A 14,696-nucleotide genomic window follows, 5' to 3' on the forward strand; every position below is an offset into this window, starting at 1 on the left:
AGAAATTAAGCAGCGAGGACGGGTTGTGTATTGCACTTGGGTAGCTCAGTCAGTGGAGCACTTGCCTGTTAAATGTAAAGGTCCTGGGTTTGTGTCCTGGTCCGGCAACAGTTTTAATATGGCAAGAAGTTACAATATTAGTCAAGTCTGTGCTTTTTCTCACTTTTGATTATATTTCATACACCTGTTCCCAGATCATTCCAGCTGTGCTATTTATGGTCTCCATTTGGGATAAAGTTGTTTGTTTCTTTAATGGATAACACGATTCCTTCTCATTTTCTGTCTAATATACTACGTTCGTAATATTAAACATATATTAGGGGCAGACAGTTTTTTTAACCCTTTAGATTATTTAATTATTTATTTATTTCAGCTTTACCCTCCAAGAGCAGCAAGATTGTAATCACTTTGTGTGGGCTAGCACCGAAACAGGTCAAATGTTTTGCTGGGTATTGTAAGACTTTTACTTTAAATTTTAATCACGTTTATTGTTCTTCACTGACCCTCTCTTCTTTTCTAACCTGTCCAGTTCACCGTTCTGGCAGTGTTTACTCTACCCACTCAGAAAACATTGTTTTTACTCATCTACATCTACATGCACAGCTACACTCTGCAAACCACCGTGAGGTGCACAGCAGGGTACATCCCACTGTACTAGTTATTAGGGTTTCTTCCTGTTCCATTCGTGTGTGGATTGCAGAAAGAATGATTGATTGAGTGCCTCTGTGTGTGCAGTAATTATTGTAATTGTATCCTCACGATCCCTGTGTGATCGATGTGTAGGAAACTGTAGTTTATTTTTTTTTTAACTTCTGGAGTCTTCCACTTCAGTTCTTTCAGTATTTCTGTGGCACTCTCCTATGGACCAAGAAATCTTTGACCATCCATGCTGCCCGTCTCTGTATGCGTTCAGTATCCCATATTAGTCTTGTTTGGTATGGATTCCACTTACTTGAGCAATATTCTACAACTGGTCACATGTGATTTGTAGGTTGACTGCTCTTCTCCAGTGTTCTCCAATTAATCAAAGTCTACCAACTCCTTTACCCATGACTGAGCCTATGTGATCTCTCCATTTCATATCCCTACAAAGTGTTACCAATTCCATCAGTGACTCATTGACATTATAGCCATAGGATACTAAGTTTTATCATTTTGTGAAGTGCACAAATTTACTCTTCTGAATATTTGAAGCAAGTTGCATCAGAGATAACTGCATCATCTGCAAAAAGCCTAATTTTACAGTTAATATTGTCTGCAAGGTCATTAATATACAACATGGACATCAAGGGACCCTACACACCTCCCTGGGTCACACCTGAAGCTACTTCTACATCTCATGATGACTCTTCATCCAAGACAACATACCGCATCCTCCCTACCAAAATTTCCTCATTTCAGTCACAAATTTCACTTGATACCCTGGATGATCATACTTTCAGCAATAAGCGTAGGTGTGGTACTAAGTCAAATGCTTTTCGAAACTCAAGGATTACTGCATCTACCTGACTGTCTTGATGCAAAGTTTTCAGTATGTCATGTGAGAAAAGTGCTAGTTGGGTTTCACATGATTGACGTTTTCAAAACGCATGCTGGATGGCCTTGAGGCGGTCAGTCTGTTCAGGATAGCTCATTATCTTTGAGCTCAGAATATGTTCTAAGATCCTACAAAAAATCAATGTCAAGGCTATTGGGTGGTAGCTTTGTGGATTACTTCGATTACCCATCTCGTAGATGGGTGTGACCTTGCATTTTTCCAAGAACTTGGTACATTTTTTTGTTCAAGGGATCTACAATAGATTACAGTCAGAAGAGGGGCTAACTCAGCTGTAAATTCAGTATAGAATCTGATAGGGATTCCATCAGGCTGTGTAGCTTTGTTCAATTTTAATGATTTAAGCTGTTTCGGAACAGCACTGACACTAATACTTAATTCATTCATCTTATCAGTGGTACGAGGATTAAATTGGAACATTTGGAAATGTTGTTAAACATTTCAGCTTTTGCTTTGCTACCCTCAATGTCACTTCCTGCCTCATTCACTAGGGTCTGGAACTAACTTCAGTGCCTTACAGGCTTAACATAGGACCAGAATTTCTTTGGGTTTTGTGAAAGATCATTTGACAATATTCTGATATGGTAGTCATTGAAGGCATCACACATTGCTCGCTTGACAGCCAAATCTGTTTCATTCAGCATCTCTCTATTTATAGTCCTAGGCTTTGTTTTACACCTATTATGCAGTAATCTCTGTTTCTTTGTAAGTTTCTTTACAGTGACTGTATAGTATGGAGATTCCCTCCCATTATGAACTGTTTTACTGGTTACATCTCTCTCCAATGCGTGATTAGTCAACTATTCTTTTAAACTTGAACCGTAGTTCCTCTACATGCCTCTGTCCTATGCTGAAAGTTTCAAGTTCCTTGTTGAGATATCACACTACTGATTTTTTATCTAGTTTACTGAACACACATATTTTTATACTTGTTTTAGTTGTCCTTTGTACTGTGGTAATTATTGTTACCACCACCATGTCATGGTCACTGATAACAGTTTCAATGTGAACATCCTCAAAGGGGCAGGTCTGTTTATTGCTATTAGATCCAGTATATTCCCATAATGAGTGGGGTTCCTAACTACACAGGATATCTTATCACACCCACCACTAACAAAACTGTAATTTTCCCAATTAATTGTTGGATAATTAAAAATGTCCACCAATGATTACACTGTGATTGGGGGACTTATACACAGTTGAACAGAGGTTTCTCTAAAGTTTTTGTTTGCATTAGGAGAAGAGTCTGGTGGATGACAGAAAGCTCCAATTATCATTTAATGTCCACCCCTGATATAGGGTCTTGCTCAAACAATCTCACATGCAGCTTCAATTTCTGTCTCGGTGGATTTGAGTTTCTTGTATACTGGGACAAATACAAAACTTCCATTTCCCATTATCCTATTATTTCGGTATACACTTAAATTTTCCCCATGCACATTTATTCACATTGATATACAAGGAAATACAGAGGTTATGTATACTTTGGCAGAACTGTTAACCACGAATACTGATTTGCTATGAAATAAGTTATGTATTCAAAACACTCACACTGGTAACTTACGAAAATATAATTTTTTAAGTATTCAAATATTCTCAAAAATAACCTGTTTCTCACGTAATTATACAATGAAATTAAAGGATGATAATATTGAACTAGGGTAGACCTACTGTTCTCAAAAATTGTAGAAGAGCACAAAGAAGTTTAAGCCTATAATTGAAGATAACAATAAGAGTTTATCACGGCACACATGAATGTTCGAAACTTCACAATTTATCACAATACAAACTGGCATTGATACGATCAATGAAAGATTATATAGATGTGACATGAACAGGGAAATATGTGAATCTATAATTTCAAATTTGCACATGAATCCTATACATACAGTTTCACACAAAGTAAAATTCTTAAGTTGCCCTTTATGTATAAATAAATGTGCGAATTGTACGGATTTTTTGCTTGGCTGTTTCTGTGCCAACTTCTGCATTGGTGTGTTGAAGAACAACACTGTAGCACGAGTTTTTCTTGGTCAAAATTGCTAAAATCTGCAGAACCAACAAAGCATGTCTTCTGCCTGTTGCTGCTAACGTCAGTGTGCAGCTGTATAAATCATTAGCCATCCTGGATATGGTTGGATGGCTAATACAAACAAATGGAAGAAAACCACTTACCTTTACCAGACTGATGTGTGATGCATAGACACACATAACAGAACATAGTACGAAGTGCGTTCAAGAAGTAAAGCAACATATTTCTTTTATGAAAGCAGGTCGGTTTTATTCAGAATTCCATTTCACCATACTATTTCCCACGCTTTTGGTTACAAAACCCCATTCCTCAACAGAATCTCCATTCTATGCGATAGCTTTATGCCACCTACCCGGAATGCCTTTATGCTCACATGGTACCACACTATGGTCGGCGACGGAGCTAACGTCTTCAGCGTATCAGTAACCTTCCCATCATCCATGTACTACTTCCCCTGAAGTGCATCCTTCATTAGGCCAGACAGATGGAAGTCGTAGGGTGTGAGATCCGGACAGTACGGTGCATAAGGAAGGAAGTGCAATGAAGTTTTATGAGATTCTCTCAGGTGTGCAGACTGTTGTGAGACCTTGTGTTTTCATGGAGAAGAAGAAGTTCATTTGCATTTTTGTGGTGACGAATATGCTGAAGCCATTTCTTCAGTTTCCTGAGGGAGTGTGCAGCCAGCTGGCATGTAAGAAATTGAACAGGTTTCATGATCTTGTTGCAATGATGACAGACACATCTGCCAGATCTTCATAGACATTCTGCAAGTACTTGTGAATATCTGCGATGTTCTGCTTTTCTGCCAAAAGAAACTCAGTCACCGCTCTCTGCTTGGACTGCACCTCTGTTAAAGATGCCATTTTGAAGGTGACACACAATGCTACCACCAATTGGAACTTCATGAAACTATAGGGGGTGAAGTGGGAGTGTTCCATGATGTCCCACAACAGATTCCACATTTTTCAATCAAAACAGATCAAGAAAAGAAAATGTGTTGCATTACTTATAGAATGCCCCTTATATTAACTAACTTTTGAGCTCTGGCTCTTCTGTGTCAGAAGGTACACATGTTCATACATGCAATCACACAGATACCTAAATGCACACTACCATGAGCATGGTGACAGTAATTATTAGAGAGCAGTTTCCTGCGTTGATGGATCTGGGGAGGGGATATGGAAGGATGCGTGAAGCACGGTGTGTGGATAACGGTATTGTTTGAGACAGGAATGGGAAAGACAGGTGACTCAGTGACTGCACAATAAGACAAAAAGAGTTCTAAGGAGAGAGAGAGAGAGAGAGAGAGAGAGAGAGAGAGAGAGAGAGAGAGAGAGAGAGAGACCTCATGGGAATGTTTTGCAGTTGGGCCACTTTCATCAGTTTCAGTTCATCTTCAAACATCCAAACATTTAATTGCTGCTTACTTTTTGTCTTGTGTACTGGGGTGTATTTCTCCCTCTTCTCCTGCTGATGTATATTTTGTAGGGTTTGTGGTGGGTCTTATACCAGCACTAGCGGGAAGTTGCGTCCGTGGCCAGTATAACTGGGCAATATTTTGCTGACTCTAATACACTGCCAGATGAAATTAGTATTACTTTTATCCTCTCTTCTCAGAGTAGTTGTTTGGTGGTCCAGATCCTTCCATGCCACCTCCCTGTCGATCCAACTGCAATGAAGATTCTCGGAATGCTTGCACAGGTTCTCTCTACTGCGCTACTAGATAAATTGCCGCACTTCTCACAAACGTGTATATTTTGCCCAACATTTTCACTATTTCTTTTAACAACAAACAATTGCTATGGTAATACCACTCTCTTGAGTACATTCAAAAACCTCCATACATACATACTTTAGGACCTGAGAGAGCAAACAAAAAACAGATAAAAGAACTACTGCTGTTCAAATGTTCATTATGCCCTTGTTGGTGTGTTGTTTACTCTATGGCTCTCATACTCAGGCACTTGCTACACCATGGCCCAAATGACTCCCAGACAACTAGTGGTTGCAATACAATTTTTATTGGTCCCCTTCTTGCCAGTTGTACCACTACTCCACATTCATTGCACACAAGAAAGGAAAACACACAGTTTCCCTTTCCCACTTAATTTATCCTTATTCAACTTACTCACAAGCATCTCTTGTCAACGGCTTCCCAATGGTGTGTTGGGATGTTTACAAATATCCTGAAACACTACAGCACGAATGTATCCAAGTTTTATGCCCTATCGCGATGTAGTATACAGCTTTTGTGTCTCCAGTTTGTGGTATTCCCAAAGAGGTCTCTGTCCCATGGTCATAATCTTCAATCACGTTGCACACTGATTCTTTTTTGGAAGAACATCCAATTTTGGCCAGTCTTCACAAATTTAACACAGAAGCAGGACCACTACAAAATTATGCAACTGTTGTAAACTATCTTTTTGTGAAGGTGACTGAGTAAAAAAAAAAATGAATGACGTGATTCAAGGCTCTGTCCCTCGCCCCCTCCCTCCCTCTACACCCACACCAGTTAGGTCTTCATGAAAATCATGATTTAATGTAAACTATCATGTGATATTTCCATTTTATGTCAATACAGCTGAACGCTCACTGTAAGCAAACTACTTGTGTATTTTCTGGGCTGCCATTGTTTTCACAATAACAAGGGACATATTTTAAAACACTAGAAATGTCACATCTCAACAGTACCATCTAGTTTCCAAGTGTAAAAACTTAAAAGGTGACCATTGTATTGATATAATGTATATAGTTTTCAACTTCTGATTTTAGCAGCTGAAATAACCTTGCAGCTCTTAAAATTTGGTTAATTCCCTACCTCATAAGTAGACTGTAACTTCATTTTTAAAAGAAACTAAGGGTTTCTTACTCTATTTCACTATGCTCTTTAAATTTTACCTTGAATTTCAGCATATTCATTACCTGAATACCTTTTCTTGAACAGGCTGACCATACAGAAAATGAAGGGAAGTGGGCAAACGTGCCAGCAGCAGGATCTGTTGTCTCAAGTGAGGAAGCGAAGTCCGCAACCAAGAGTGATGAATCACAGCCTCCAGCAAAGAAAATTAGAAAGGGTGAGTTTTTACATTGTTTCTAGTACTTGCAGCATACAGATTTTAAAACTCATTAGTGTCATTCTCAGCTGTCTGCTTGTTCAGTGTGATTCTGTTGGAATGTTTTTGGGTTAGTTTTCTTTTTAGGGCCACGAGGCAAATACCAAAACGGTACTTCCAAAAGCAAATGCTGTTACCTTAATTACAGTGTGCAGTAATCCAGCAGAAAAGATCTGAGAGCTATGCAACAATCCTCCCTAACCACTTAACATTTGGCTCAACCCAAACAAAACCTAATGCTCTGCCCTGTTATGTGTCAACTTGTTTTGACCTTGCTAATGATTATTTCCATTCTCTATACATATTTTGAAATCAGCCTGTGAAGCAGTTAAAATGTTCATTACAAACTCTGTTGTGTCCCCTCAGCATACAAAACTAGAGTTCTGTTCACTGATGAGTAGTGTTTTGTGTTTCTCCCCCCGCCCCCCCCCCCCCCCCCACCCACTCCCCCCCATTCCCACCCTTTCTTTCATGTTCTCATGTGTTTTGTTTTTGTGTGAATTCAGCGGTGATCATGTGAAAAAACACTGTTCTTATGATAGCCAAAGTTCTGTAAAACAGATGTAATACTTTGGAGCTATGCACTGAATTTTACACGTTACTCGTGGAGCCATGCTACTGACTGTTGATTTTTGTGATTATGTACACACTTTTCATTGTTGCTGCTGATGTGTTGGCAAATGTACCAACACCTTGTAGATAGAGGAGGCCGAAATGCACGCTATAATCTAACGCAGACGGGCGTGAGGTCTGAAACAGGATACGTTATGAATGCTATAAAGAAAAGTACGTAGCTGCAGTTATACTTAACTTTAATCCATCATTTGTATACAGCATTCTTGATGATACAAGTGAGACTCTCTATAGAAATGGTTAATGGCGCCTTGCTAGGTCGTAGTCATGGACTTAGCTGAAGGCTATTCTAACTATCTCTCGGCAAATGAGAGAAAGGCTTCGTCAGTGTAGTCGCTAGCAAAGTCGTCGTACAACTGGGGCGAGTGCTAGTACGTCTCTCTAGACCTGCCGTGTGGTGGCGCTCGGTCTGCAATTACTGACAGTGGCGACACGCGGATCCGACATGTACTAATGGACCGCGGCCGATTTAAAGCTACCACCTAGCAAGTGTGGTGTCTGGCGGTGACACCACATTCCTCCCCCGCAAATCGGTGAACGGTCGTGTTATAAGGCTTCCGCCCGCCGTGGGGAGGGCCCCATGTTGACGTATGCGATGAGGTGGGGAGCCTAACAACAGGCGAGGCTGTGCCACCCGCACCCGACCATTCGGTCCGAGGGGAGCTAGGAAACACCTGAAAACCTAGTCCAGGGTGCACGTCAACATGCGGTGTATGCGCCCGTAAAGAGACAGGAGGGGCCGAAGGGTCGACCTCCATTGCGTCGGGGTATCCGACGCGCGATGACGCCATGTTGTCCGGAGCGGGCAAGAGTGCCATGGCTGAGGACAGCTGGTCACGGGAAGCGATCGGCGGCGCGTGACCCAGGGAGGCGCTTGGCGGCTGCAGCGAAGTGTCCACTGCGGGCGGCGGCTGCGGTGGCGGCGCGACGCCATGGGCAAAATGGAAGGCATCGTCGGGAACACCTGGGGATGAGGCGATCCAGTAGATGGGTCCCCAGGGCGCTGACCGGATGGCACCGTCGCTGAAAGCAGACGGGGAGCGGCAGAACCCGTGCAACGACATAGGCGCAGCTGATTGAGATGCCGACGCACCTCACCAGAGGCCCCCAAAACCAAATACATCGCGCGGCCGAGGCAGCGAAGAATGCGCCCTGCGAGCCATCGCCTTGAACCGCGATAGTGGCGATAGAATACAACGTCGCCTGGAACAAAAGCAGGAGTCTGCCGCTGCACAGGAACCTGATGCGGCGGATGCAGCAAAGACATCAAGGTTCGATGAGGACGACCATGAAGCAACTCAGCCGGCGAGCGACCATCGTGGGGCTGAGAGCGATACGAAGACAAAAAGAGCAACAACGCGCCCTCCCGAGAATGCGACTCTTTCAACTTCAACATCTGTGACTTGAAAGTCCGGACCAATCGTTCAGCGGCACCGTTTGACTGAGGCAAAAACGGCGCGGACGTCAGATGTTGAATACCATTGGCCTTGCAGAATGACTGAAATTCTGCGGACATGAATTGTGGGCCATTGTCGGAAACAATAGTCTGTGGAAGACCTTCAATGCAAAAGATAGCAGACAACGCGTGGATGGTGGCAGAAGACGTCGTGGAAGACATCTGGACAACAAATGGAAAATTACTGAATGAATCGACAACAACCAACCATCGAGCATTCCAGAATGGACCAGCAAAATCGATGTGTAAGCGTTGCCAAGGGGAATTGGCGTTCGGCCATGCAAAGAATTTCCGCAGCGGTGCGGATTGTTGTTCGGCACACGCCATGCAAGAAGAGCACATATGCGTAATCGCTGCATCGATTCCGAACCAAGTACAGTGCTGACGAGCAAGTTGTTTCGTACGCACTATACCCCAATGTCCTTGGTGGAGAAGCTTTAAGACAGAGGACTGTAACGAACGTGGGACCACGACCCTAGACTGACCATTATCAGAACGCAACAACAAAACACCACGTCGTACAAAAAGCCTCTCCCTGTGAGAAAAAAATCGGCGAACCAACGGATCCTCGATCCGTGACTTTGACAAGGGCCATTGCGTAGTAACAAAACGCAGAACGGTAGCAAGGACAGGGCCAGCAGCTGTGGCTGTAGCTACACAACGAAAATTAATCGGAAACGATTCGACCACATCATCGGTTTCCGAATCAATGAACATGCAAGCAAGTTCAGAAGAACCGAATGCTCTATCCTCAGCAACAGGCAAACGGGACAACGCATCGGCGTTTCCGTGCTTAGCAGTGGACCGATACAAGATATCGTAGCGGTACTGCGAGAGGAAAATAGACCAGTGAATGAATTTCTGCGCTGTACGTGGAGGTACCGGCTTGTTCGGATGAAAAAGCGATGTCAAAGGTTTGTGGTCTGTGATGATGGTAAAGTGACGACCATACAAGAAATCATGAAACTTGGTAACACCAAAGACGCGAGCCAATGCTTCTTTCTCTGTCTGGGAATAATTTCTTTGCGCTGACGAGAGCAGTTTGGACGCAAAGGCAATAGGGCGATCATGCGAACAATCTTTGTGCGCAAGCACAGCACCGATCCCGAAATCCGATGCATCTACCATCAACAAAAGGGGTTTCTGGGGATCGAATGGCGTAAGGCAAGTATTTGAAAGCAACGCCGATTTCAACTCGCGAAAGGCGCGTTCGCAGTCCGGCGACCAGACGAACGGAACACCTTTACGGCGTAAGCGATGAAGCGGAGCTGAAATGGAAGAAGCATGGGGGATAAAGTTGTTGTAATAGTGAATTTTTCCCAACACACTCTGTAGCTGCTTCAAATTCTGCGGCGAAGGCAAGTCCTGTATGGCGCGGAGGTGCTCTGGGCTCGGATGTATGCCTTGGGCATTGATTACACGTCCCAGATATGGCAAGTCACGAGCAAAAAACACACATTTGTCCTTCCGCAAGCGAAGACCATTTTGTCGCAAGACCTGAAACAGTGTTCGTAGGTTTGCAAAATGTTCATCTTCTGTCTTTCCGGAGATCACTAAATCGTCCAGATAGTTTGCTGCAGTAGGGACCGACGCACAAACAGTTTGTAAATATTGCTCAAACAATGCAGGGGCGGATGCACACCCGAATGGCAGTCTTTTTAATCGGTACAAACCAAGATGCGTGTTAACCACCAATACGCGCTGGGATTCTTCGTCCACCGGTATTTGCAAGTACGCATCTGCTAGGTCCAACTTTGAAAAATATTTTCCCGGGCACAGTTTGTCAAAAAGGTCTTCCGGCCGGGGTAAAGGAAGAGTTGCAGTCACAAGTTGTGGATTCACAGTTGCCTTGAAGTCCACGCAAAGTCTCAATTTTCCGGAAGGTTTTTGCAAAATTACTAAGGGTGAGGCCCAGAGAGACGCCTGCACACGTTCAATTACACCTTGTGATTCTAAATCGTTTAATGTTTTTGCAACCTCATCACGCAATGCGTGGGGAACATTGCGCGCTCTGAAAAATTTCGGTTGCGCGTATACTTTCAGTTCCAAATGTGCTTCATAGGTCTTAGCGCAACCAAGGCCCGGTGCAAAAATGTCTGCAAATTCTTCACATAGACTAGAAACACTGGCTGAAGGCACAGTCTGGTTCACTGATAGGACCTGATTGACGATAGACAAGTTAAACAACTGAAATAAATCTAAACCAAACAAGTTCACTGCAGCAGAAGAACGAAGGACGTAAAAAGACACAAGTTTTGTTTGTCCCTTGTATGTTGCAAGAAGGCTGCACTGTCCTAACACAGGGATATGCTGTCCTGAATAACTAGTGAGCTGAACATTTGCGGCACGCAACGGAGGTGCGCCCAGTTGTTTGTACGTGGCGTGATTGAGCAATGAAACTGCAGCTCCGGTATCGAGCTGGAATGGTATCACTTGTCCGGCAAAGTCCAAATCTACAAAAAGTTTATTGTCCTGCTGACGACAAGAGCGACTGATTTGTGCAACTTGAACAGACACTGGTACAGAAGCACTTGCGACGTGACGGGATTTCCGTCGACGTCGACGCACACTTGTTGTGGGACGAACACAGTCACAGTTAGAGAGAGTAGCACAGGGCGGAGTGGCATTAACTACATGAATGTCCATGGGCGAAGGTTCACGAGCCGGAGTGTCCTTGGTTCGATTCCGGCGCGAAGCAAAGGGCCTGGAATGGTTGGTAGTGTCCGATCTAAGCTTTTTCTGGCAAACACTTTGAACATGTCCTTTCTTATTACAGAAAAAGCAAATAGCTTGGCGTGACGGGCAATTTTCACGCGAATGTCTAGTTGCACACCGCGGGCATGATTTCAGCACTGCATTTGCTGGCTTGTGCGGCACACGAGGCGGTGTGGGCGTGCGCGAAGGCTGTTTACAGTTCCGTGCAGCGCGCCCGGCGGGCCGGTTAATGCGACACACAGCTGGCGAAGCTGCAAATGATTCCTGAGCAAAGTCAAGTGTGTCTTGCCTATCCAATATGTCTATCACTTGTTGAAGGGAGGGATTGACTAGTTTCAAAATCTGTTCCCTTATGCGAACATCAGAAACGTTTTGCGCAATTGCATCACGCACCATAGTATCTGAATAAGGGAGTCCACATTCACATTCAAAAGCACAATCCCTTGTAAGGCCTTGCAATGTTGCAACCCACTCCCTATTAGTCTGACCGGCCATACGCTTTGTACGAAAGAACGTATACCTTTTTGCAACGACATTGACTGTTTCTTTGAAATATGCGTCCAATGCAGACAAAATTTCTTCGTAGGACAGAGTTGCTACGTCGCGTTGGGGAAACAATTTCACTATCACACGGTAGGTGGACACACCTACACACGAAAGCAAAAACGGCTGCCGCTCATTACCTTGAATTCTGTAGGCGGCAAGGTGGAATCCAAATTGGCATGACCACTCCGTCCATGTTTCCTGGTCTGGCTCGTATGGCCTAAACTGGGGTGCAACAGCATGTTGTGGCGGCGGTAGCGATGAAGCGGCGGCGGCCGCATCGTTTTGAATTGCACGTTGACCCTGGACGAGCTGTCCAAGGGCATCCAATAACGCCTGCGTCTGCTGATTCTGCAAGCGATAAAATTCGGCCAGTACATCTGGAGAGTGTGGCGAAGCCATGACACAAGCAAATCAGAGCAAGTTACTATCAAAATTAATGCAACGTGGGCACGTCACCAATCCTCGGCGCCAATGATGTGTTGGCAAATGTGCCAACACCTTGTAGATAGAGGAGGCCGAAATGCACGCTATAATCTAACGCAGACGGGCGTGAGGTCTGAAACAGGATACGTTATGAATGCTATAAAGAAAAGTACGTAGCTGCGGTTCTACTTAACTTTAATCCATCATTTGTATACAGCATTCTTGATGATACAAGTGAGACTCTCTATAGAAATGGTTAATGGCACCTTGCTAGGTCGTAGCCATGGACTTAGCTGAAGCTTATTCTAACTATCTCTCAGCAAATGAGAGAAAGGCTTCGTCAGTGTAGTCGCTAGCAAAGTCGTCGTACAACTGGGGCGAGTGCTAGTACGTCTCTCTAGACCTGCCGTGTGGTGGCGCTCGGTCTGCAATTACTGACAGTGGCGACACGCGGGTCTGACATGTACTAATGGACCGCGGCCGATTTAAAGCTACCACCTAGCAAGTGTGGTGTCTGGTGGTGACACCACAGCTGCAGTTAAATTTAAAAGCAATGAAACATACTGTAATGGCAAGAAATGTGTTGAGTTATTAATGAGCCTGACAGAACAGCTCAACAGAAAAAGTTCTGTTAAATTGGAGAACAATCTATGTCTGCTCTTGGTGATTACAGAAAATAAGAAGTCTTCTGTGAGAACTAATGAACCCATTCATGCCTGGATCCATCATCTACATATAGAGTATGTGAATTTCGAATCCTGTAATTATGTCCAAGGTGAAGATACTGTATGTGTAGACTTCTGGTCAGAAATCTGAAGAGGTGTATAATATTTGGGATTCAGCAGTTAAAATTCTTAGGAGAAAAGTCATAAGCTGGTGGTGGCATAGCAGCTATCCCGTGTTATGATTAATTTCAAGATATGATGGAAAATGGGATTATTCACATTGTTAACTGTCTGAGCAGATGAGACAGCCTAACATTTATTGAGTGCTGCTTGCTGGCATTGTGGGCACATGGCACAGTAAGGAAACTACATAAGCGAAGCAGGGTGAGTGGGGACCATTCTAGTGATATCATAGGCCGCAAATGGGGAAATCCACTGGCAAGTGACTTTGACAGAGGGCTGATTGTTACAGCCCGACACCTGAGAATGAGGAGCCGAGAATGGTGAAGTTGGTCAGCTGTTCACTTGCTACTGTCGTGAGCATCAATTGAAAAGGAAACCATGAGTAGGCAACAAAAGCAGGATAGGCAGCGAATTGTGGCAGATCTGATGATGGAAAACAATGCTGGTGTATGAAAACGTGTTTTAGAGCACACATTCAGTGCCCATTGTGGACCATGGGACTCTGCAGCATACAATTCCTACTTGTTCCAATTTTGATTGAATGAAATTGTCAAATATGATGCAGTGGGCATGTGATCATTGAGAGCGGACTCTGGATCAATGGAAACCTAATGCCTGCTCAGATGAATCATGTTTCTTGTTAAACCACATCATCGGTTGTGTCTAGAATTGCCACATACAAGTGACTGGCTGCTCAAAATATGCACAGTGCCATGGATGCAGGCCAGTGAGGGCAGTATCACGTTACAGAGTCATGACAGCTGTAGGCTATGTGAACACTAATTGTACCCATTTTATGCTTGACACGTTCCCTGATGATGGTGGTATCTTCCAGCAAGACTATGGTTCTTGTCACAAGGCCAGAGTATTGCCACAGTGGTTTGAGGAGCATGGTAGTGAATTACGTTGATGTCTTGGCTACCAAATTCATCTGGTATAAACCTAGTGGAACACATTTTGGGACACTATCGGGTGCCAGCTCTGCACTCGCAAACTATTGACTGGCTCAGTTATGGTAACTGCATGACCTATACGTAGAAATCAGTTGCCACATACCTGCAGAAATCTATCAAGGACTTATCAAATCCATGCCACGCAGAATATTTGGTGTATTGCACTTGTAAGTTGCACCTACATGCATGGCAAGAACACTGTAAAAATTCTCCCAAAAGGCTCCCTGTGTTCTACCAAAATCATCAAAGTGGAAATATATCTAAAGTGGGGAGGGGGAGAATAATTGCAAAGTATATCCCATCCAAATCGAGAGGCATGTTCGGAAATAAGTGTAATAGATTTTTGTATTTTTTGTAGAAAAACTTGGTGAATGTTTCTCCACACAATTGCCATTCCATTCAACGCATCTGGTGAACCATGG

At 43.7% G+C, this 14,696-nt stretch overlaps 1 protein-coding gene across 1 annotated transcript in view; it reads left to right on the forward strand.

Annotated features, from left to right (window-relative positions):
* LOC126100178 (squamous cell carcinoma antigen recognized by T-cells 3) overlaps nt 1-14,696 on the forward strand; it is a 77,044-nt gene that overhangs the window by 42,935 nt on the left and 19,413 nt on the right. Inside the window, exon 11 of the mRNA XM_049910737.1 lies at nt 6,532-6,661. Within this exon, the coding sequence (XP_049766694.1) occupies nt 6,532-6,661 (130 nt within the window). The remainder of the gene's footprint in view (nt 1-6,531; nt 6,662-14,696) is intronic.

The sequence above is a fragment of the Schistocerca cancellata genome, chromosome 9 (assembly GCF_023864275.1).
Source record: "Schistocerca cancellata isolate TAMUIC-IGC-003103 chromosome 9, iqSchCanc2.1, whole genome shotgun sequence".
In the NCBI taxonomy this organism is placed as follows: Eukaryota; Metazoa; Arthropoda; class Insecta; order Orthoptera; family Acrididae; genus Schistocerca; species Schistocerca cancellata.